Genomic DNA, 26,237 nt, shown 5'->3' on the forward strand with positions numbered 1-26,237 from the left:
ATACCACTCTTTTTATATATCTTAGACACGTGTTTCCAGTGTTTGGAGCAGTATATGTTACTCAGCGTTTCTCCAACCTATATATTTACGCCAGATTTTTCCAAATATATTTTCATATAATACATGAATTAAGCCATTAGTGTGTGAAGATGTGTTACTGTATATGTAAAATAAATTATTCAGTTACGTTATTTGTGGACTAAATTGAAAGGATATACAACTAATTCAAGTTAAACGAACAATTAAAATGTACAGAAGCAAAACGGATCATGGGAGGAAAACGGGCTACGCCGGAGCTGGATCTGCCTGTAAACATTGTTCAGAAAAATATTGGGCGACCTTAAAAAGGACCGAAGACCCTGGCATGAGAGAGATTATAAAAAGGAATAATGTTTGACACATTATTTATTGAGGGGGAGGAGGCATATGTACGCACTATGCTTAGTTTCCCATCCTTGTTTATAGATCTAAACCCTTGTTACAGTACAGAAGTAAACGTGGGAGATCACTCCAGGTATGTAACATATTTGAGATAGATGCAAGTACGCATGAAACAAAACCGCTGGATGTAAATTGTGATTATCACACAATATGAATTCGTGGTAAAATGCTCTCAATCGTTTCTTTCTTCTGACAATAGCATCTAATTAGTATTAATAGATAAATATTATCCATGTAAATATTGACAAAGTGGTACTGCGAAATCCCATAACAAATAAAAAAAATAATATTGGAAATTTGACTGTGTCACGGTGCTGCGTGATGAATGGATAGGTAACGATAGAAATCAGATTTTCATTTAATAGCATTATTGTAGTTCCAATGTCCAAACGTGTATTGCCCGAAAAGAGTAAAGAACGGAATATAAGTGCGCATAGTTTATTATATATTCACTTGTTTTATCGGCCTTGGAATATCAGCTTATTAGGAGAGTATGGCATCCACGTGTGTCTGTGTGTGTGTCCTGATATAACAGCAATGTATTGTCCCCTATCTTCCCCCAGAGCTCTAATGGAAATCTGTGTGACCATAACTGTGAATGGATATCCTGGGAAATGAATCGAAATGTAAATGTTTCCCTTAGGTTTTGTTTATTTTTCATTTAAATAACATCAAAGGCTTATTTGTTTCTACAAACAGTCCATTGCATAACCCTGAAACAAGGACTATCCTTTTAAATGTGATATACCCCTTGACTGGCCTCCTTTTGTACTCGTTGTCTTTTGATCAAAAGGAATTCTTTATTGGACCAGCACTTTAAATCCTTATCTTTTTATTCCTTCTTTAAATGTTTTTGTTTTATGATAATTGGTCGACGTAGAAATATCCACTTGTTTGTAAGCAACATTTTTTTCCAGATCAGTTTGTTTATTTCACGGTTCACATCGATCAAATTCGGAATGATACAATCCTGAATTCAAAGCGTAGAAGCAAGAGACAAGTTGAGAGCGTTCATGAATGATGACAGAACATGGAGTTCAAGATTTCTACGACTTCGTCGGTTATAGGAATCAACATTGTCATCGTAATGTTCGTTGGTCTCGTCGTTCTTTGTGTTCACAAGAAAAGCACCAAGGGTAAGATGTTTTATAATGAACATAGCTATAATTTTGATTTCTTATGGAAAATCATAGTGCCTTAATTACATCTAAAGTTAACCTATATTGCACTTTAAACGATATTGCCACTGTTAATCAAGACAATGTGCTGATCATGTATAGGGTCAAGAAAAGCTACTCACGTACGGTAGGGTTTATGACTATGGAAATTAGATTTTCTTATTATAGATAATTATTGGCAAATTTTGACTGTTAAAACTATTAATATACAAAAATGAAATGTCACATGGTATCAATGCAAGATGTATCAACCATGCCTTGTTATCAATCCATCGCATGATGTATCAATTCCCAATAAATTTTAAATGACTTTGTACAGCTATTTTGTAGGCTTTTTGTATTCTAATTGTAGTTGCTTCAGCTACTCGTGTTCGCAAAAGGCACCTTCGTGCTGGGGAAAATTACAATGGAAAACATCGAATCGCCAGTAACCGCAGCATCATATCCAGTGTCGTCAGTTCTAACGAGGATCTGACGTCATATTATGAAGTGTACCAAATCGTTGTTCCTACAATGGATTCTAAAACTTGTCATGTCGCAGAGCAAACAGAAGTTTTTATAAACGCTGAAAACCAAATCAAATTGTCTGATCAGTGATACAAAGGGAATTCATGGTTATCTCTCATGGTTGATGAAAACAGTATTTGAATCTGTTCAGTGACTCGTACATATGACGTTAACGTAATGGCAAAATGGAATTTTTTTTCATGACGAGAGGGGATTTTTGGTGTTGTGGATCTGTAATTAATGAAGCCAAACAAGGACTGAATCAAACACTTAAGACAAATCTGTACTTGTTTATCTTTGTGACTGGTAACATGTTTGACAGAAACTGTCTGTTTTTCTTGGAAGTTAACCTTTGTTATTGAAAGGCATCGCGTGATATTCAATAACTTTCTTTCAATTACCAATATCGCCATTTTTTTCATAAGCAAATCGATTTCTAAGGCCTCGAACGTACCAATTAGATCTATGCCAGTCTCCATTTGAGAGTGGCATTGCTTTGGTGCAGTTGCTTATAAAAATTCTGACTTTGGTCGATTGGTCAGAGTCAGTTCTCTTAACTATCTCTGCCGGGCTGGAAAAAAAATCCTATAGTGTTCATATTAGTTTGGAGAGAAACTATTAATTACAGTATTAATGCTGGATCTGTGATATATACTGTGTAAAGGAAGAAGGTGTGAACTACATGTATCTTAAACAATCATGCTGTGATTAAAACGTTTATCTCGAGACCCCCTCTCTTGTTGGCTTCTTTCATTTTATCATAAATAAATTCAATCTAGTGTTAATTAATATGCATGTAACGTCCGATCCTACTGTAATATGGTATGATCTGTGTAAGTATACGATCCACCGAAGAAGAGAGGAAAGGAGCGGCACCATTTCCATGGCCGATAAATATCTTTCCCGAGAGAGAGAGAGAGAGATTACATGTATAGAGTTTCAGTTGATATTGCTTCTTTTTCTATTTAAAAATTTGAAAAAATTTTGATTTTTTTTAATACATGTCAATAATAAAAATAATTTGTTTATCTTGTTAGTGAGACAGGAAGGGAGAAAATGGACCAGGATTAGAACCGGGGCCCCTGAACTCTAAACACGTTCTCTTTCAACTGAGTTATCTGGCCATCGGCGATTGAAGCTGTCAGATTGACCCGGGCCGGTTCTTTTCTGGACCTTTATCTATAATCCAGAGGTGGTCAACGTCACCAAATGTAACAGAGTAAGAAAATGTGACAGTCAGCTTTAATCACGAGTTGCCAGATAGTTCAGTTGATAGAACACCTGTTTTTTTGGGGAAGGTGGAGAGTGGGAGTGAATCCTGTTCTAATCCGAAACTATTGTCAGTTATCTCTTCCCTGTCTTTAAGACACTAAAGATTTAAATAGTTATACAAAATCTAGTCTTGAAAGTAAGAAGAGTTGTCTAACTTTAGTTAGAATTGACATTTATGCAAATATCAAAAGAATGTAACCAAGCACATACAAAACCAAAATAAATATATACGAAGCATCCTGATTCAGATTTTGGAAGTTTACTTTCAGTATTCACCTTGCTGAAGGGGGTCTGTTGTGTATTTCGGAATAAGTTTTAGATGAATCTGAATTCCAGGAAATAAGTTTATAACATCAACAGAATGGAAGCTCTGGTGAAGGCGGTGTTCTTTTTGACATATTTCATTTAATTAAAATAATAATACTATCCTTCAGCACTGACTCTTGCTGTCCATTGCAGTTTAATATAATTTACACATGCCATTCAACATAGAATTTTTATTTTTTTTTTTTAAATTATTATTACTATTATTATTATTGCTATTATTATTATTAATTTTTTTTTTAATACTATATTTTCCATAGATTATGTATCTGTTTATTCTACATGAGGCAGAAGTGGATTTCTGTATATCCTTTAGCACCGTCTCTTGCTGCCTCTTGTTGATGTATCAGACATTTTTTATGTGTTCAGTTATATGTATAATATTAGTAATAGTAATGCACATCATTGCACATTAAGTTGTATCAATTAAGAGTACAGATATATCTTAAATCAAGACAACCTATGTCTACATATGACACTCAAAACACCACCAATGCACTAAATGGAAGAATTGCTCTTCATTATATGTTGTATTCTGTCTGTTATCCTATCTGTAATTATACATGTTATATGTTTATGCCCATTGGGCCCTGATTTGGTAATAAATCCTATTCAATTCTATTCTAAAGTCTGCAACTTGACTATTTTAACACGACAAATTTTATTTGATAAAATGAAATACATGTATGTCAGAAAGGATAGCAGTTCGTCTTGATTTTTCATTGAATAATTAATACTGATGTTGCAAATGAGTTTTCAACAAGAGTGACAAATACAAAACTGTGGAGAGACGGAAATAAACTTATTTAATGTAGTAATAATGGTTCAATGCTGTTGATGATTACCAGAAGTCATCAGTTAAATTTAATGTAATGTCATTTGAAATACACTTTTATCACATGTAGTATATAGAATCCTTCAATGTAAAACAATATTGCGACAAGTATAATATTTTTTACTTAATTTTGACAAGACCAATTACGCAATACCCCCCCCCCCCCCCCACACACACACACAGAGATTTGAATTTTAGTTGATGTTGCTTTTTTTTCTTTTTCTATTTGGAAATTTGAAACGCAGAACAAACTGCATCCTTGTAATCGAAAACCCTTTCACAACGAACAAAATACTTTTATTTCTATCTTCACTATTGTGTACGAAAGCCCATTAGGATCAAACTACGGTAAAAAAAAATTAACGAGGTTGGATCCTGATATTTAAAGTCTTAAACTTTTTTTGTCAAGTATATTTTTAGTTTCTACACATATAGCTTAATTAAAAATCAAAACAAAAAATGGGGGTCAATATTCTTCTTTTGGCACTACAGTACATTTAATATGACCTTTTTGCACTGAAATTTGTGTCTTAATCAAAAATCACATCTTCGACGTTTTCCCTCCAAAGTTTTTATCCAAATAAATCATGGGACAAAATAAACTATTAGTCTATTTAAAAAAAGACACATTAAAATTGTGAATAAGAAAAAGTTTCAAATTGCTTCGCATAATCAATTATTTGACCTTTCTGCACTCACAAAATGTGATTTTTCTGGCATTAAAAATTTAACAAGCAAGAAAATTATTTTAAAGTCTTAAACTTTTGCTGAATTTAAGCAGATTGATCAAATTTATCTTATATATTCAGAAAAGAAAAACAAGAGTGGGGGTCTATGATCTAAATTTTTTAGATATTACTAAAAAAAAGTGTTAATTTTATGTTAAAATTGGCTCAATTTTTTCCTGGTCTTTCAGAATATATTAACTATATTTGTCACAGTATAATGAAAGAATTCATAAGAAATAATTTAATAGATATTTCAGAACCAGCATAAAACATTTCACTGCAAAAAACAGCTCTGTTTGCAACCAGCATGGAAAAATAGGAATCTAAACTTAACAGTACTGTATATATTTAAAAGGGAAGAATTGATCATTTTCTTCTAAAAAAAAAACTTCCGCCACAAAATATAGTTCCTTTCTTAATCCTACTTGAATGGAATTTAATCGCGGTTTTTTTCATTGGATAAAGTTTAATTTGCATTGTAGAATCCAGATTTAATGTTAGAACTTAAAAATGATGCAGGATTTTCGAAATAAAGCTCCAGACCAAAATCTGCTCAAAAGCTCAGGATCGAACCTCCTTAAAAGGCGTCATAACGCCTTTTTAAAAGGCGTTATAACTCGAAAAAAGGCGTAATAACGCCTTTTGGAAAGGCGTAATAACGCCTTTTAGAAAGGCGTTATAACGCCTTTTGGAAAGGCGTAATAACGCCTTTTAGAAAGGCGTTATAACGCCTTTTGGAAAGGCGTAATAACGCCTTTTATAAAGGCGTTTTAACGCCTTTTAGAAAGGCGTAATAACGCCTTTTGGAAAGGCGTAATAACGCCTTTTGGAAAGGCGTAATAACGCCTTTTTTCGCGTTATAACTCCTTTTGGAAAGGCGTAATTACGCCTTTATTTGCGTTATTACGCCTTTTTTCGCGTTATAACGCCTTTTCAAAAGGCGTTATAGGACCGTTCACGGTAGCTCAGTCGGTAGAGCGCTCGCTCCGTGATCGGGAGGTCGTGAGTTCGAATCTCGGCCGCGACAGACCTAAGTCGATAAAAAATAGGTAGCAACTGTTCCTTCGCCATGCGCTCGGCACTTTGGAGTGAAAGTTGCGGGTCTTTCGGATGAGACCTTAAAAACCGAGGCCCCGTGTCACGGCAGGCGTTGGCACGATAAAGATCCCTCACTGCTCAATGGCCCTGAGTGCCGAGTAAAGGTCAAAATTTGAAGCCCTTCACTGGTATATGGTGACGTCTCTATATGAGTGAAAAATTCTCGAATGGGACGTAAAACAATATACAATCAATCAATCAAAAGGCGTTATAATGCCTTTTAAATTTTTTTTTTTACCGTAGTTTGATCCTAATAGGCTTTCGTAATTGTGGGCATTCGTATACATTGTAATTATTCATCTTGGAAATTTTAGTTATTGCAAATTCAAATCTGATATTTTTGGTACGTTTTACATAGAAACAACAAAATTGTGAATGACCAGCTGCAGATTGCTATGAACGCTGCATGCGTGTACGTATAGTCTCAATTAGGGGCGAAGTTGAGTTGTCTAACTTAATTCAGTACGAATTTGACATTAATACAAATATCAAAAGAATACAACCAAGAACATACAAAACCTGTATGAAAAAATGTGGAAATTCTGAAAGTAACAATGCTGTACCTGGTTGGATGAAAACAATTACGTATAAGCTGCAATCTCGATAAAGACACAATCAGATATAAAGACTCTGGTGATAGTACATGTATGTGTCATCCTGATTGTTCATCGAACATTGATTCTGATTTTTCGTATGAGTTTTCCACAAAATCGACTACTTCAAAACCGTGGAGAGGTGGAAATAAACTAACTTCATAGTCTAATATAAAAGAATAAATAATGCTGATTTTCGACGAACTACTGAGTTTGTGAATGAGTATCTGACAAAAAGCGACAACTGCAAAACATCGAAAAGAAATAAACTGTCCTGAACGTTTAATAGACTCAGCATTGTGACCCTTTTAACCAATTAGTCTACAGACTTTGTATAGAGTAAATAAATATTATTTCAGCAAACAACTGATTCGACAGTTTAATTTCTACAGAAGAGACAACTGCAAACCCAAACTTCTTCGATAGAAAATTTCTACAATAACATTGTTGTTATTCATTTTGCATTGAATTGATGTATGTACTCATTAGTACCGAAGTCAAGGTTTGGGAATAGTTAGTGTGTAGATGGATCAATGAATGTAAACTAGTTAGGATATGCAGTCCTAAATTGTAGTGTTGCTGAAAGGCCCGTAAGAAGCAATATCATTTTTTTAGGGGGGGGGGAGGGGGAGGGTGCACAACCTAACGAAAATTCCTGACAAGCATCCCCCCCCCAAAAAAAAATAGACGCAACCAGTTATACAATATATACTGACAACATTATAGAGGGGGCACAACTGTAGATAATGTTTGCTTTCCATTGTCAAATATATCATTGTCAAATTATTGGGGGGCACCCCCCCCCCCCGTGTTCTGGGTTCCTACGGGCCTGATCTGATGATTACCGGAAGTACACTCATTTGAATTAAAACCATGCAAGGTTTTTTGTTGAATATACTTTTATCATAATTTTGTAGAATCTCTCATTATACAACAAAAAATTGAAACAGGTATTACTTTTTACTTGGATTTTACAAGACCAAGTATACAATACACACATACCCTCAGAAAGACCCTACCCCCCCCCCCCCCCCCCCCGCACACACACACATATATACATGTACACACACACACAGAACATGAGCATGTATGCGCGGATCCAGGATTTTTTCCAGGGGGTCCACTCTAATGAGAAATCCGACTCAAAATTTTTTGACAAGCAAAAAAAAAAGTCATATAGCTGATGTCATAGTGATAAAATGAGAAAATAAACTAAGACATAAATGTTAAAATATTTAGTGATAAAAGAAGGTAACTATACAGGTGTTAAAGGTTCTTTTTCTTCTCTTCAGTTCTTAATTAACTTAGATAAAGTGCGTTATTGAAGTACAATGTTTGACACTTAGTAACTTTGGCCTAACAAATGAAGAAGATGGGCGAACCAGCCGAGAAATTGACCATTTAGATGGCAGCGCCCATGGGAAGCTGACGCTACATGTATGATACCACAGGCATGTAATATTGGGGGAGGGGGAGCTGGCCCCATTGTTTTCCTGTTTATCATGTTTATTAACAATGGAAATTTTCACTGAAAGGTCTGCCCCCGGGTACACTTTTTGTTGCAGTACTATTTTTGTTTCTTCTTCGTCATATACACATGCCAGGCCAGTAGGAAGCAATTTCAGTTTGGGGGGGGGGGCACAGCCGTACATTTTCAGTTGAGGGGGCACTATCAACTACCAAATATTTCTTGACAAGCAAAAAAAAAAAAAAAAAGGTTATCAGACGTTTTTATTGAGGGGGCACAAGCATATCTACGTTTTCTATAGTAAACTATATATCGGCAAAATTATTGGGGGCCGTGCCCCCCCCCCCCCCCGGTTCCTTCGGCCATGCATGCGGTTACCATTTTTTTGGAGCGGTTACCATTTTTTGAAGCTTTTTGGACATATAGTAAATTGCGATCGGGATCGAGTGTCTGAAAACTGGTCTTGCAGCGTGCTGGACCAGGAGATTCACTTTAGTTTTATAGAGAGTTGAATATTGGACTCTTTATATTTATTATTTAAGCAAGTATGAATTATTGAATACAATTATGAAATTTATTACACTTAAAATGGAGAATTATTATGAAAAATTCCCTATATTGTGATCTTTTAACGAGAAAATTTGCTAAGACAGTTGAAGACTGCTTCTAGTTCGGACTTCTCATGTTCCCGATCCCGTTTATTCTATGAAGACCTACATGTGTACCAGATTTACCGTACACCATGAAATTTGAACACATGGCCATGGGAAATAATCTGATAATAATCAGGTGATATTCAAGAGCCATCATGCACATTGATAAAGCAACTTATAATACATATAATCCAATACATATATTGGAAACAACAAATTGAAGCATTATGTCAATGCTATGTAATGGCAAAAAGTGACAACAAATGCAACTTTATTTTAGCAATAAATACTCATTTATGTTAACTCTCTTATAAACACCCATAAATTTCTAAATTTGGTATTACAAGGATAATCAGTTCATTCTGACTAAAGTACCTCGGTAGTCTGATTGTAAATTCTGTTCAGACTTATGTATTCTAAATGTACAGTCAGCAGGCACAGATTCAGGTGGGGTGCTCCAGACTCATGCCCTCCTTTAAAAAAACAAAAACAAGAAATTAGATGCATTTTTTCACAGTCATACATTGATTAAATAAAGGTAAATTGTTAAAATGAAATTCTTTAAATTGCCGATATTCAGGAGGAGAGAGGGCTTTGATTCCAGGCCCCCAACTGGACACTGTCCTTGACATGCCTGCTAAGTCACATTGTTGCATGGAGACAACAACAAATCCTGTGAATAAAAATGGTGAATGGGTGTGGAGTTGATTTTCTTCAATGACTTATTATGGAGTTGGTTGTAATACTGCATGGTTTAACTTTTAAAAACAATACATGTTTGTTCTACCTGTCTTTATATGAATCTTTACTCATGGGCTTACTTCTGGTTTGTAAAAAATTCATAACCGAAAGTACTCTTATGGATTTTTTGGATATAATTTTTTTATGAAATATATTTTATGCATCAGAAGCAAGTCCCTCTGTCACAGCTAGTGTACAGGTGTTTGATTTCTCTGCCTTGCCTGTCATTTGTTGCTATATAGAATTATTTCAATGGTTGACAGGATAACTTGTTTAGGAAGTAAAGCCATGATCTTCAGAAGAGGCACTTGTGGAGACTGTTTGTCAGAGATTGGTCGAGGTCTTTCAGTGGGTGGATCTTCCTTGGGTGGAAAGACAGTCTATGCAGCATGTCGTCAAGTTCTGTCACATCATAGCTGTTCATCCAATAATTACAGAATTACAGTCATTCAGTGAACTTAAGAAATGTAAGAATTTGTATTTTCCTGCTTTACTGACATGATGTAATATGGCTCCTGAAAATGAACGAGCATAGAAATATATATGGCATTTTTGGCATAGATTTTTAAGAGTGAGGGTTTTTAAAAAAAAGGTGAAGATAAGATATATACAATGACTGAATGTCAATAAAGTGGGGCACAAAGTTAATTATGCACAGCCGAGTTTGATCAAGGTATTTAAATGTTTTCATTGTGTGTTATATGTTGACTTTACACACACGAATGAGATGTACTGTAATCTGGCGAGATAAGCTAATTGGATAAAACAATGACATGGGTAGATGTATATTCATCATGTAATGTGTTGGTCAATCAGGCACAAAAATCTCTTTGTTTGCAGAGTTCTGATTCAATAAGCATGGTATCCAATTACTCAGAAATGTCATTAACACAAAAATTCAATTTCTTTCTCAAAATTAATTGTCCTAGAAGGGGGTTTAAAACAATATGTTAAGTGGTATTTAACCATAAGATTTTCACTTATTGATCTCTTTAGACTTTCAAGTTTAAACACATTGCAATGTGAGGTATTTTTTAAAAAAATGTTGATATTAGACAAAGACTAGATTGGAGATTATCAGATTTATGTGGCTTATTAAGACTTCTAGAGTTGGGTCTGATATAGATATTTGTGTATTCAATGCATTCAAATTCTTTGGCTGGGTTATTGTGTCTTAAGATATGTAATGGTTAATCTTTGAAGATTTTTGTGTTGGAGTGGAATATGCTGACAAATTAATTTCTTGGTAAGAATTGACATTTTTAATTCAGAAGTTATTGATTATTTGGTTTCATAATATGCCAGTAGCTGAGCAGGCATTTCTTATTATGATGTATGAAATTCACCAGCTTAGATTATTACATGGGCAAAGTTTTTAGTTTGAAAAAATGCCAGACATGAAATTCACATTTTTAAAAAAAAAATATGTGTATGAGAATTTTTTTTCTTAATGTTTACTTTGAGAAATATGTTATATTTTTAATATACCAACTTGACTGTATATACCAGTGTAAAATTAAATTAAAACAATTTTTATTTGTAAAATATATATCTAGAATATTGAATTAGATGTCTATATTCAAGGGCTGTAATTCAATTAACAGTTATTTTTGAGTACATGTTTTACTGAATCCACAAGAAGATGAGAAGACAAGTTTGGAAGCTGAAGGGTTGCTTAACCAAGATAGGGCATTCAGATTTTTCTGTGAAACATGAGTTCTTGGACTAAATTAACTTTTATTTTGAAAAAGAGATTAAAATGTGACTAGGCATGTGACTGATCATTTCAGTGCCCCTCCCCCCCCCCCCCCCCCAAAAAAAAAAAAAGATAATGTCAAGGTATGAATATTAAATTTGTTGATAATAAGTTTTATTTATCATAACATTTTAAAAGCACACACATTTCAGGCACTTTAAGATTTGTAAAGATTAAGATTTAAATATTTTAGTTCCCCATGTTTAGACAATACATGTTGAAATGATGGCTATAACACTAAGATTGAGTAATCCAGATTATGTTTAACTTTTAAAAACCCAAGATTACATGTAAGTTTATTTCAACAAAGAAAAAAAAGTGAAATATTGAGGTCAATAAAATAAAATGAAATGTTTAGCAGAGTAGAAAAGATGATCTAGCTATTATGGACTTTGAGGTGTCTGTGTTCAATTGATTGTGCATGTGCAAATCTTTGTTTAAATTTGATGTGGAGCATTTTATTTTAGCTACTGTGCATGGATTAATCAAGAAAATTTTGTAAAAATTAAAGTGTAATTTATTTATCTTGAGGAGAGTAAATGGAAATGGGGAAGTTTTTGACTTCTAATGGCAAAGGATTGATTATCAGTTAACGATTTATTGCTTCGTCACTAACGAGCGTATCGAGGTCAGTATATACTTTAATGCATTTGATGGCTTTGTTATAGATTGTGTAACAGGTGTATCATGAGGACAATTGAATTATGAAGCAGATAAATTGATAATGAATGGCCAGTCAGGCTGGTATTGACCGAATCATTAATCACCCACAAATGGAAAATTCAGAGCTGTTAATTTTGATGTATTGAATTGGAAAAAGTCAGTGATTTTAACAAGTAAGGTAAAGTTTTTATGTCTCGATCTTCTTTTAAAAAAAAAATTAAAAATTTTCTTTCTGTGGTCTGGCTTCGGTGATGTATGTAGTACATTGTACAAGGTCACTGGGTTGTCATTTCTTTCAACCACAAGGTAATGTATTTGATTGTATGTTGAACAATAAGATGTCATTATCTGTACATTGGAGTTTACTACATCATATGTTGTTAAAAATGTTTTGTCTTTTGAGTATTTTTAATTTTCATGAAAATATTTACCCATATTCTTGTGATGTATATTGTATTACTGTATGACAACTTATCAAAAAAAGAGAGAAATCTTCAATGCATTTATTCTTAAAATCTTTTGAGAATACAATAATCTTATTTAAAAAAAAAATTGAATATTGAATCAGCATGCAGATACCAGATATGTAGTATTGTATTGGGGAGGGGGGGGGGGGCTTTTTCTCTGAACAGTATGTTTTACTGTTAATTTTTCCCCGAACAGTATGTTTTACTGTTAATTTAGTATAAAAATGTTAAATCAAAGGCAGGTTGTTGTAGGAAGGTCAAATCCTAGCTGTTATGATCATGGATGAAATTTTTTTTTCTTGAAAAATGTTGAAAAAAAAAAAACAAACAAACATTTTTTTTTTAGATAAGATGTCAATTATTTTTCTGGATTCCCACTCAACTTTCAACAATGCTACATGATGTAAGTTCCTTGATACTTTGTTACCAATTGATTTGTGCAGGTCGGGTCAAAATGCATTATACAATGTACACTCAGAGACCTCTTCAATAGAAATCAATCAGTTTTGATAATTTGGATAATGTTGACTTATCTCGCTCCACTGTTACTCAGAAGAAAGGGATTTAATGTTGTAATCTTATTTACCTCTTATACACATATGGTTATAGGTCAGATGTAATTAGCACAGCCAGAAATTGATCACTTTCAGGATCATTAGAAAAATAACACAATACCCTTATAGTTGTAATTTAAATCAACACCTGAACTATTTAACAGTCCAACACAAACTGAAATAGGATAGGAATGTTAATTTATCTATTGTGATCACTCGGAAGAGTTAGATTTTAAAACACATTAATGGACTTGTTATCCAAAAATGTCAATTTTTTTGCCACTGTAGGGATTTTTTTTAGGTGTGTCGTGTTTCTGGATGAGTTTGTCCAAGTTATGTTGTCAACACTATATTTTTCTGAAAACAATAGAATATGTCACCCAGTGCCATCAGATTTCAATCCTATCTTCATTAAATACTTAGAGCTTGAAACAGCTTCATGTTGATAATAATCCAAGCTATGCTAACTTAACATGATCTGTGTTGTGTATTTGGTGTGATTTTAACACAACCGTTGTGAAGAATTCAGTACTTAATTAAAGATATGGATTTGATTGTCACCAACACCTAATGTAATATGTTACATACATGTAACTTATTCTATACATTCATTTTAAGCAGGAATTACAAAGATGTAAAGATGGTGAAATGACCCAGCTGATTGTCTTCATGGGAAAAAGAAAAGGAATGGAGTTCAAATCATCAGAAAGGTAGAAATTATATAGACTTGTACTTAATGGATATTGGAAATAAATGGAAAACAATTCCAGATTAAAACAAAAAAATGTATTTTAGATACATACTAAATAAATTTGGTATTTTAGATCAAACATGCATTTGTAATATTAACAGTAAACTCTTTCATAAGTACAAGCCATTGTTATAGAATTGTTTGAAACTTTTGTCAGAAAAAGTCGAGTGGAAAGGTTGGACCAGGTTAAAACACAAGCATTTATTTGATATTGTCAACCTATTCTGGCAAAAAAGTTGTACCGACTTATAAGTAGGTCAATGGCAAATCGCTCAAAAATAACTGCAAAAAATACAACCGACTTATAGGCGGACAGACTTATACACGAGTATATACGATAATTTGAAATGCTAATTTTATTTATTTATAGCCGTGATCTTTATATATTTAAGTCATATACTGTATTATTTTGTCAAGATAGTGTAGAGAGAGTTTCATCAAATAAAGACTAGAACATTTCCTAAGTGTAAACTGAAAAAAAAAAAAATAAATTGTACAAGCTGCAAAATGACTAAAACAGATGACTATATAAGGATATTAATTTAACATATTAAAGTAGCTATTATCATGCAGTTCGGTGCTCATTTCTTTAAAAGAACTGTGAAATATTATCTAAATTGACCTTTAGAACAAGTTCAAGTAGGGCAGCTGTGCTTTTTATCACTGAGGGTGGTATTTGTGATATATTAGTAAATATTACATGCAGGGCATCTATCATACATTGGTATACATTATCTTTTGATTGACTTAAAATATGATCAGAGAGGACCGAGACAGGGTAAAGTCTTAGATCAAAGTGAGATCAGATAAGGTTTTTGTCCCCCAAAAGTATGATATTGGTTTGGAAAAAGGATTGACCTTACCAAGAAAGAGAGAGTGATATACTGTAGGTAAACAAAGGTAAATTTTGTTCAACAGAAGTTAAAATTTTACCAGATTATCTGCTGATAAAAGCAGACAGTTGAGTGCAACATAGATTACATTCGTATCAGAGTAGGAACTATGGTTGTGTCTGTCTGTAAGTCTCCATCAGTTCTGTTCTTATATAGAACTCAATTTTCCTAGTAACTAATTAGTGAAATGTGTTTGAAGATTTCATTATTGTTTGATTAATTGTAAGAAATCATTGAAATTAATGTATCAATTAAGTTCAGGAATTCTTTTTGAGTTGTCTCCCTTTAACTGCTGTCTTGAAAATGCAAATGTGTGACTTAATTGTGATGTAGATGTTTTTTTCTGCGTAGTACATATTTCTATATCAACAGTCAAAAAAGATCTTCAGAATTTCTTTTGTACCATGATTTTATAGTGCATTGTGGGTCAGCATGGTAAACAAGGTTTCTGTAATGAGCTTTTTTCTTCCCTGAACATCTTTCTAGGATTTTGGGAGAAAATTGTCATGACCAGTTAAATGTCCCCTTTTTGTAGGGTTCAGGCATCAGGTTGGAGGTAGGATAATGCTTTATAACTGTAAAATTATTCTTTAGTTTTAAGCATCAAGTGAAAAAAATGAACTTGATAAGCAGGTATTCTGAGAGGCCACTTTTAGAATTAAAATTCAATTTGAGTGGTCATAGACTATATTCTAGGACTTTTGAAAAGGATAGGGTAATCTTAAAATAACTTTTTTAGGGGTATAAGTAGTAATACAAAAACAACTGAATGCTCTGTGTTTTGTTATATAATAAAAGATCGATGGTTAGTTATAAGGAATTTGTCAAATATAATTGTTTCATAATACTGTATACAGGGTTATTTTCACCCCTTGTTATATTCACCCTTTTGCGCTTGCAAACAATTTTGCCCCATTTTAAATTCACCCAGACACAATTCTGTTTAAGAAATTATACTGTGTACTTTGAATTCACTCAGTTTGAATTTGCCCACCTGTGGCTAGGATGAAAGGGGTGAAAATAAATCTGGGGTGAAAATTTCCCTGTATACAGTACTGTAGATCACCAAATTTTGGTGAGACCTTATGTACTTGGTACTTATAAGCAGGAAAAAATTTAACGAATTCTGGTTATTGCTGTATATTATCTATACTTATAAAAATTTTTGCAAGAACAAAATTTTTGTGAGCAGACGGTCTCGCGTAATTATTTGAAAATAAAGTTCTTTTGAATAAAAAGTGATTGACATATTGAGATGACTGTCAAGAACTATGGCTCTCTTGTCATCTTCAATTGCCCAAAGAGTGAATACTTTCAATTTGTCAGAGATCAATATGGGAGAAAACTTTATGCATGTTATCATAAAAATCATATAGATACATGTACATGTATATACTGTGTACAGGGTTAATTTTTGCCCCATGTTATTTTCACACAATTTCTCACTGCAAATGATTTTGCCCCTTCTAAATTTGCCCTGACAGAGTTGTAATAGTGACTGAGATAACTATATCTTTCCTTGAATTCACCCCATTTTGAAATTCGACTGAAACTCTAGTTAATATTAAAATTTTTGTACAAATATGCATGTTTTTTTTTTTTTTTTTTTTTTAAATAGACAAGGTGGATGAGTTAGTGGAGCAATGAATGTGGATGAGGTGGAAGATGTGGATCTGTACATCGCACAGCTGAAGGAAGTGTTTGATAGCTGTGACATCTACCATCGTGGCTACCTCAGTCGTAGCGAACTTCTGGCCCTCTGTCACAAACTACAGCTGGACGAGCAGGCGGAGGACATTGTGGATCACCTCATAGACAATGCTGAATGTGATGAGGTGGGTGATAAAAAACTCTTCTCCAGCCCGAGTCTTACTACTGTTATAGATCCACATCTTGTTTGTGACTACATCGTATCGTCATTCAGACAAGGTCACAGGCTTCAAATGTATTAAAAAAAAATTAAAAAATTGTTCTGGGTCTAGGATTGTGAAACATTTTAGTCTTAATCAAATAGTAATCTGTATATTGCTCTGAAATGGAGTACAAGTCTAAGTCCAAAATAAAAAATGCTAATCACCAATGTGCAGTTCTAGGAAAATTTTGAGTTCCAGTTCATAAGTTGATAAGAACCGATCTCAATGCCATAACTTAGGAAAACAAGAATTGAAGAGGCTAATTGCTAATTATATAGGTTTTTATGTGTTAAAAAGTTATGTAATATATGACTCTGAGGCAAGTTCATTTGGATATAAGGTCAGTGTCACAGTATCAGAATAGTATTAATGGATGAGAAGTATCCATGCCCAGAAGAAATAAATTCTCACTGAAAAAAAACCATGGAGTTACAGGTAAAAAAGAAATGATTTTACTTTTGACAAATGATTGAAATGGTGTTTAGCCTGGACTGAATTTCTATGAAGTTTGTAATGTGTATCAAACAAGTCAATACTTTAGTCTGTCATTATTACATAATTGTATTAAATGATTGATGACTTTCAAAGTGAGAAGGACCTTGGGCCCTCTCATTTTCGTAGAAAACAAAATCTGTATGTGTTAAATAGGTCACTTGATCTTTACACATTTATCCAATAATAATCATTCTTTGCACATCTTTATGCAATAATGATATATTAGCTGCATTCTCCTGTAGACCCTGCATGCATAAATTAAGCATAAATTTCATACAATTTTGATAATAGGATCTTTATTCCTTCTTCTTATGAATTTGAAATTACTAATTATTTGATAAAAGTTTTTTTAATAACTGACAATTTCAGATTGACTTCGAGCATTTTAAGGAGAATTTCGTGAACATTCTCTGCCAGTCGACTATCGAGCGTGTAGAACAGCAGAATGACGTCAGCCTTAGTGCGAGCATACACGAGCAGTTTATGGATGCTGACCAGTTTGAGGATGCTGAGGACGAAGAAAGTGATGACTTACACGAGGAGGAGGGTGAAGAAGAAAATGAAGGGGTAGAAAAACACCAGGAAGAGGAAACAAAAGAGGAGAATTCACCCAGAGACACACCTGGTATTAAAACATTCCCTACATTTACACCTATACACACCTGGTATTAAAACATTCCCTACATTTACACCTATAGACCAGGGATGGGGTCAATTACTTTAAAAAGTAATTAATTAAATTACAATTACTTTGACTTTTTCTTCAATTAAATTACAATTAAATTACAGGCTTTCTAAGACATGTAATTAATTAAATTACAATTACTTTGCAAAAGTAATTAATTAAATTACAAATTACATTTTTTATTTTTTGAAAATTTTTATAATCCTTGTCAATGAATATACAGAACATCATTTATTTGTATATAAGCTCAGCCTCTGCACAAACAGTACAAGAAATAATATGCTATAGGCATTGTGTATTGTTCTGGTTTAATTAAATTTTATAAAATTTATTTACAAAACAATAAGAATCTCCTTAAAGAACTATCCGAGATCAGTTTGATGCAGTTTCCACCACACAAAACCTACATGTACACAAATTGCATGGCTTATGATATTTGATTAAAAGTGAGTATTTTAATAGAGTGAAATGAGTCGCAACTGTAACCCCTCAAATTAAATATTTCCTTTGAAGGTAACCTGAACATCCTAAATTGCTATTTATGTTGAACAATTTTACTTCATAAATCAGAATTGTACAGATAGAAAATTCATTCATAAAAATCTGTTTAGATGTTAAAATAATTATCAAATTGAAAGGTTTTTTTTCCCTAAAGCTAGCGGAGCATTTTAAATTGAAATAATTTTCTTCATTGGCTTTGTCTTCTAAATCATGTAATGAATATCTCTTTAGAGGAGTTGATTTGTTTTGATTGCAATTGAAAGCTGTGATCTGGAGGGCAATTATCTCTTCCCAACAAGAGAGAACTTAATTAATGACACACACCTTCTTTTTCTTTATTATTGATCAAACAACAAAGATTGAAATATAATAAATGTGTGTTTCATAGCTGAATAGACCTAAGATAGGTGGTTCAAAATTCATATTTATATATAAACATAGATCAAAAAATTCAAAATTTACATAATGATTAGAAAGAAACTAGTTTATTATCATCAAGCCAATCATTTAATTATTTTGTAAGCATTAACCTAAGATTTTGTATAAATGAAGGATTGAGGAAATGTTTAACAATAAAATAAAAACCAGTAAAATGGGGAGGTAGTGGTGATGATATATCATGAATATATCATGAATGTGTATTATATAAAGTAATTGAATGTAATTGAAAAAGTAATTGAAATTACATGGTATTTTTTCAGTGTAATTAATTAAATTACAATTACAAGTAATTGAAAAAATGTTTAATTACAAATTACTTCCAATTACTTCAAAAAATGTAATTAATTACAGTCAATTACAATTACTTTTTTCAATTACCCCATCCCTGCTATAGACACACCTGAAATTAAAACATTCCCTACATTTACACCCAGAGGCACACCTGGTATTAAAACATTCCCTACATTTACACCTAGAGACACACCTGGTATTAAAACATTCCCTACATTTACACCTAGAGACACACCTGGTATTAAAACATTGCCTACATTTACACCCAGAGACACACCTGGTATTAAAACATTGCCTACATTTACACCTATAGACACACCTGGTATTAAAACATTGCCTACATTTACACCTATAGACACACCTGGTATTAAAACATTCCCTACATTTACACCTAGAGACACACCTGGTATTAAAACATTGCCTACATTTACACCTATAGACACACCTGGTATTAAAACATTGCCTACATTTACACCTATAGACACCCTGGTATTAAAACATTCCCTACATTTACACCTAGAGACACACCTGGTATTAAAACATTGCCTACATTTATACCTATAGACACCCTGGTATTAAAACATTCCCTACATTTACACCTATAAACACACCTGGTATTAAAACATTGCCTACATTTACACCCAGAGACACACCTGGTATTAAAACATTTCCTACATTTACACCCAGAGACACACCTGGTATTAAAACATTCCCTACATTTACACCTATAGACACACCTGGTATTAAAACATTCCCTACATTTACACCTATAGACACACCTGGTATTAAAACATTCCCTACATTTACACCCAGAGATACACCTGGTATTAAAACATTGCCTACATTTACATCCAGAGACACACCTGGTATTAAAACATTCCCTACATTTACACCCAGAGATACACCTGGTATTAAAACATTCCCTACATTTACACCTATAGACACACCTGGTATTAAAACATTGCCTACATTTACATCTAGAGACACACCTGGTATTAAAACATTCCCTACATTTACACCTATAGACACACCTGGTATTAAAACATTGCCTACATTTACATCTAGAGACACACCTGGTATTAAAACATTCCCTACATTTACACCCAAAGACACACCCGGTATTAAAACATTCCCTACATTTACACCCAGAGAGACACCTGGTATTAAAACATTCCCTACATTTACACCCAGAGACACACCCGGTATTAAAACATTCCCTACATTTACACCCAGAGAGACACCTGGTATTAAAACATTCCCTATATTTACACCCAGAGACACACCTGGTATTAAAACATTCCCTACATTTACACCTATAGACACACCTGGTATTAAAACATTGCCTACATTTACATCTAGAGACACACCTGGTATTAAAACATTCCCTACATTTACACCCAGAGATACACCTGGTATTAAAACATTCCCTACATTTACACCTATAGACACACCTGATATTAAAACATTCCCTACATTTACACCCAGAGCCACATGGTATTAAAACATTGCCTACATTTACACCCAGAGACACACCTGGTAATAAAACATTCCCAAAATTTACACCCCGAGACACCTGGTATTAAAACATTGCCTACATTTACACCCAGAGACACACCTGGTATTAAAACATTCCCTACATTTACACCTATAGACACACCTGATATTAAAACATTCCCTACATTTACACCCAGAGATACACCTGGTATTAAAACATTTCCTACATTTACACCCAGAAACACACCTGGTATTAAAACATTCCCTACATTTACACCCAGAGACACCTGGTATTAAAACATTGCCTACATTTACACCCATAGACACACCTGGTATTAAAACATTCCCTACATTTACACCCAAAGACACCTGGTATTAAAACATTCCCTACATTTACACCCAGAGGCACACCTGGTATTAAAACATTCCCTACATTTACACCCAGAGACACACCTGGTATTAAAACATTCCCTACATTTACATCCAGAGGCACACCTGGTATTAAAACATTCCCTACATTTACATCCAGAGACACACCTGGTATTAAAACATTCCCTACATTTACACCCAAAGACACCTGGTATTAAAACATTCCCTACATTTACACCCAGAGGCACACCTGGTATTAAAACATTCCCTACATTTACATCCAGAGACACACCTGGTATTAAAACATTCCCTACATTTACACCCAAAGACACCTGGTATTAAAACATTCCCTACATTTACACCCAGAGGCACACCTGGTATTAAAACATTCCCTACATTTACACCACGAGACACCCCTGGTATTAAAACATTACCTACATTTACACCCAGAGATACACCTGGTATTAAAACATTCCCTACATTTACACAGTACTATTCCCTTTACACAGAGCAATGCACTGTATACAATCTTAGGTTATTGTTTCTGTCATCTGAGCAATATACTGTGTACATGTTGATAAAAAGGAAGCTCTGCTATAAAACTACAATATATGTTGCAATTAAATTCTTGCACACTGTACTGTACTGCATCACTGTTCCTGTACACTGAAAATGTAAAAGGATTTCTACAGTAAAACTTGGTTATATCAAAGTTCTAGGGACCTGCAAATTTACTTCTATATCCATAATTCGTTATATCCGTATAACAAATTTCTTAAAGTATACATAACCAATTCGCAATATAGATTTTTTCATCCAAGTATGACTACAAATGTGTATTTAGGGTAGTATAAAATACAAAATTTACCTTGGAGTTGAAAAGTTTTTGGATTATTTGAGTTTCAAATATAAATTCTTACAGAATTAGTATCGGTTCAATATTTCAAAGACTTAGATCTTTGAAAATTCGCTATAAAAGATGTAAATTTCATTATTTTTTAACTTCTAGGGGACACAAAATCAGTTTAATATGACCATAAGTTTGCTATATCTGAATTTGTTATATCTGTAAAATTTTACAAGGAATTGTTCAGAATTTCGCTGGGGATTGCAAAAAGCTTTGCTTTATCTGTAAATTCGCAATATCCATGTTCGTACTAAACGAGTTTTACTGTAGTAAGATGCTGGAGTCAGAACTGTTAAAGAACAAATGTACCAAAAATTGAAATTCATGGAAATTTTAAATGTATACTAAGCACATTCACTGTAATGTAAAAAGCTAGTATTTTTCATTTTACAGAGTTTTTAGATCTCCAAGAGGAAGTGACTCCAAAGTATGTGCAAGGGAACAAGAGGTATGGCAGACGATCACGTCCATTTCAGCCAGAGGACTTTGAAGAGTTCATGAATACAAACGCAGAGTCAGAAAAAGTGATTTCAAGTCAAAATACACAACCAGAGAAATTAACCTCAGAAAAAGATCGAGTCCATAAAAAGCCCCCTCTTCCCCCCAGAAAAGGCACACAGCACACAGAATCCAAGAATAAAGTAAGCTTATAAATCTATCAAGGGGTACATTTGGGATTGGATCCCCTGTCTTAAAGCCAGTAATTTTCATACATTTTGTACTTATACTTTGATTACTGTAAATTTCTTATTCTACCCGAGTACTTAATATCGTGAAATGGCCCAAGGGCGTAAAATCGCAAGAACAATAATTTGCGAATGTGTGATTTATCTAGAAATTTTACATACATCAAAGCACCAAAAAAAATAAAAGCAAGTAGTCTTACTTCGCGACTGGTGCTTCTCGCGTAATTACGCGATAATTTATTCCTCGCATATATTTAGGAATCTACAAGTATTTAAGTCAAGGTTTATAATACCATTTGTTTAGTTAATAGTACTTTGATTGATCAGTGCTCAAGAGGTGTTGGTAAATTGTATTCCAAAAATTTGCAGTATAAATGGTATATGTTGGATGGATTTGAGTTAAACTTTTCCAAGTTATGCAAGTTCAGTACCTGTATTTACATTGTTGAACATGTATATCACAGAGATTGAAGTCTGCAGTGTGTACAGTATCTGTTTGTTTTAAGCTCTACTGGTCAGAGACCATAAGATCTTGTGTGAAAGTAAGGTGTCTGTCATCTGTCTCTCTGTTGGTCTGTTTGTAAAAAAAATTCAAAATGCTACTTCTACAGTTTGGTCCAATTTCAGTACTTGGCACACAAGTAGACTACACTAGGATACATTATTCTCTTTATCAGTTTTTGATTTTGATGTATGGTGTTTCCATGGATACTAATCCTAGAAATTTCTGTGAAATTCTTTCAAATCGCTACTCCTCCTACAGTTTCTGTCTGATTTCAATAAAACTTTCTACACAAGTAGACTACACTAAGATACATAATTTATGTATTGGTTTTTGATGAATGGTGTTTCCATTCTTACTAAAATAGTAATTTCTGTGAAATTCTTTCTGAAGGCCACTTTTCCTATAGTTTTAATCTGATTTCAAAGAATCTTTGTACACAAGTAGAATACACAGAGATACACAATTCTTTTTTCCGGTTTTTGATTTCAATAAAAGATGTTGCCATGGTTACTAAAAATAAGTTATGTAATTCTGTGTATATGTGTCTGATTTCAATGAACGATCTTGCCATATTAGTTAATAAAATAGAAATTTCTGTAAAATTCTTTCAAAGGGCTACTTCTCTTACATTTTTAGTCTGATTGCAGTTAAACTTACCTCAAAAATAGACAAATGAAGGATCATTATTCTTTTTATTGCTAATGCCGTAGTTTCAAATCCAAGTGCTACTTTGTAGTAAGTACAAACCAAATTAGATACAGTCTTGTCAGAGACTTCTGGTCTTATTGCTAATCTTAATTGGCTCTGCCACTTACTATTAAAACTTAAGCTATTCCAAGGAATGCAAATGTTCGCCTGAAATAGCTTACATTAATATGAATAAAGCCAAGCTATGGTAAATTTTTTAGCTCACCTGAGTCAAAGGCTTTTGAGCTTTTCTGATTGAATAGTGTTTGTTGTCTGTCTGTCAGTCTGTTTGTAATTTTTTTTTTTACATTTTTGACTTCTTCTCCAGAACCATTGGGCCAGTTTTATCCAAACTTTCCACATAGCATCCGGGTAAAGAGGGTTCAAGTTTGTTCTATCGAGGACCACACCCTCTTTCAAGGTCAAATCATTAAGAGTTGGTGAAAATTTAATGGCAACTTTTAAAAATCTTCCTCTCAAAAACCTCTGGGTCACAGAGGATGAAACTTACGTGAATGCATCATTGCAAAGTGCAGACTCAAGTTTGTTCAAATCTTGACTTTGGGGGTAGGATGGGGCCACATTAGAAGATCCAAGTTTTACATAGGAATGTATAGGAAAAATCTTTATAAATTTTCTTCTCAAGAATAACAAAACCATTATTAGTCATATTTTGGTCCACAATATGGAGTCAAAATTTTTATGAAAAGAGGGACATTAAAAAAGAAAAACTCCTGATGAAGAACGGCAGGGCCAAAGTGACTCAGTGAGCATTATAACCAATGAGCCTCTTGCTATATATTCTCATATAAGCATTTCAGTTCATGCATGTGCCTGAAAAGAAAAAAATATCCATAGATATTGAAACTACATTTAATATTTTCATAAATTTTGACAATCAACTAAAAATAAGATTCCCCATCTCTCAAAGCTAAACTGAATAATTAGATTGAAATTATTAGGAATAATTGTTCATTTATTCATGAATGTTTACAACAATCCTTCAGATTCATAACTTGAGAAAGATATCAGTCTGCATCACTCATTACTGCAATTGTCAGCTGACAAGTTTACTTAAATTAGTAACCAGAGTTGGTATACCAATCTTGATTTATTTTCATACAACGAACAAAGTGCATTTAAATTTTGGTTTGTGTGGTCTAAATGTAGACCATACAGTTGAGCTTTCATCTTTCAAAGAATGTATAGATTATGAGCTTTTTGGAAAAAAAAACAGGTCAAGGTCAGAAGGTCAGTAATCCAGGTATTTTACAAATGCCATTTTGTTAAGTAATGCATAAGCAAAATATCAGATCCCTACCTGTTAAAGTTCTCAAGTATAAGCGTGACAGACACTGACAGATGAACGGACATCTAGCAAAGCGATCCCAAACTGTTGCTCTGCTTTTTAAGTGACAATATAAGAGAAAGACTTCATAATTTATCAAAGGGATTGTTTAAAAAGAAGTCACTATATCATGCATTTGCTTCAGCTTTGTGTTCCAAAAAAATGTTTTAGTAATCTAATTGGAGTTGTTATGGAATCAGTCCAGTCAAACCATCCTTAAATTTCCCCCCAAATAATAATTTTTACCCCTTGTAGGTACATGTATATGTACTCATCTCCATGTAAAGATACATCAAGGACATCTGGAAAAAAAACTACCGGCAGATATAAATGGATAAAAATTGCAGAAAAAAATCTAGAAAACCAGTCCTCATTGTCTGGTGCTGAAAGCACTATATTAAGAAGATTGTTCCTTTTAACATTTTGTCACACCATGTGTGCAAAGCAGTTAAAGTGATTGCTGAAATAAAAAATTAATTCCCATTGTTTCATGGTGCAACTTCATGAACCATTAATGTACATAAAATGCTTTCAAATCATAATGTAATGTACTACCAAATATGGAATTACTCTAAAAGGTTAACAAGTGCTGAGGAGCGTTGTGTGGACTATAAGCCTGTCAATGCTTGAAGTTTACTAATTACTTAACTAAAACCAGTGGTGGATCCTTAATTCTTGAATGGTTGGGGGGGGGGGGGGGGGGGGTTTAAGGGTCTTGGGGACATATACCGTAATAAATGCAATATCTAACAACAAAAAAAGGGGGACATATAATAAATGCAACATCTAACAACAAAAAATTGATTTCTTAATCATAAAATGTATATTTTTGGTCACAAATGGGGGGCCAAAGATCCCTGCCACTGCCCCCAGTGAAAAAAAACTGATATATTTTAAGATGTGTGCATGTTTAAATATGAGTATCTTAAGTACTTGTGACTTCCTTCCATGTACTGAAAAGTTGTCACTTCCTTATGTTTACAAGACTATGAA

General features: G+C 33.4%; 2 protein-coding genes across 2 annotated transcripts in view; both read left to right on the plus strand.

Annotated features, from left to right (window-relative positions):
- Positions 1-1,431: 1,431 nt before the first annotated feature.
- LOC133200741 (uncharacterized) lies at positions 1,432-2,597 on the plus strand. The gene is made up of 2 exons (XM_061336527.1): positions 1,432-1,577; positions 1,972-2,597. The coding sequence occupies exons 1-2, from the start codon at positions 1,472-1,474 to the stop codon at positions 2,214-2,216; spliced, it is 351 nt and encodes a 116-aa protein (XP_061192511.1). The 5' UTR covers positions 1,432-1,471; the 3' UTR covers positions 2,217-2,597.
- An 11,309-nt stretch (positions 2,598-13,906) lies between these two features.
- Positions 13,907-26,237, plus strand: part of LOC133173612 (ninein-like) — a 48,282-nt gene continuing 35,951 nt past the window's right edge. Inside the window, exons 1-4 of the mRNA XM_061308594.1 lie at positions 13,907-13,988; positions 16,541-16,757; positions 17,700-17,955; positions 22,412-22,659. Coding sequence (XP_061164578.1) covers positions 16,566-16,757; positions 17,700-17,955; positions 22,412-22,659 — 696 coding nt within the window. The 5' untranslated portion in view covers positions 13,907-13,988; positions 16,541-16,565. The remainder of the gene's footprint in view (positions 13,989-16,540; positions 16,758-17,699; positions 17,956-22,411; positions 22,660-26,237) is intronic.

The sequence above is a fragment of the Saccostrea echinata genome, unplaced genomic scaffold (assembly GCF_033153115.1).
Source record: "Saccostrea echinata isolate AGI-Se365-2 ecotype Australia unplaced genomic scaffold, CSIRO_AGI_Sech_v1 ptg000002l, whole genome shotgun sequence".
NCBI lineage: Eukaryota > Metazoa > Mollusca > Bivalvia > Ostreida > Ostreidae > Saccostrea > Saccostrea echinata.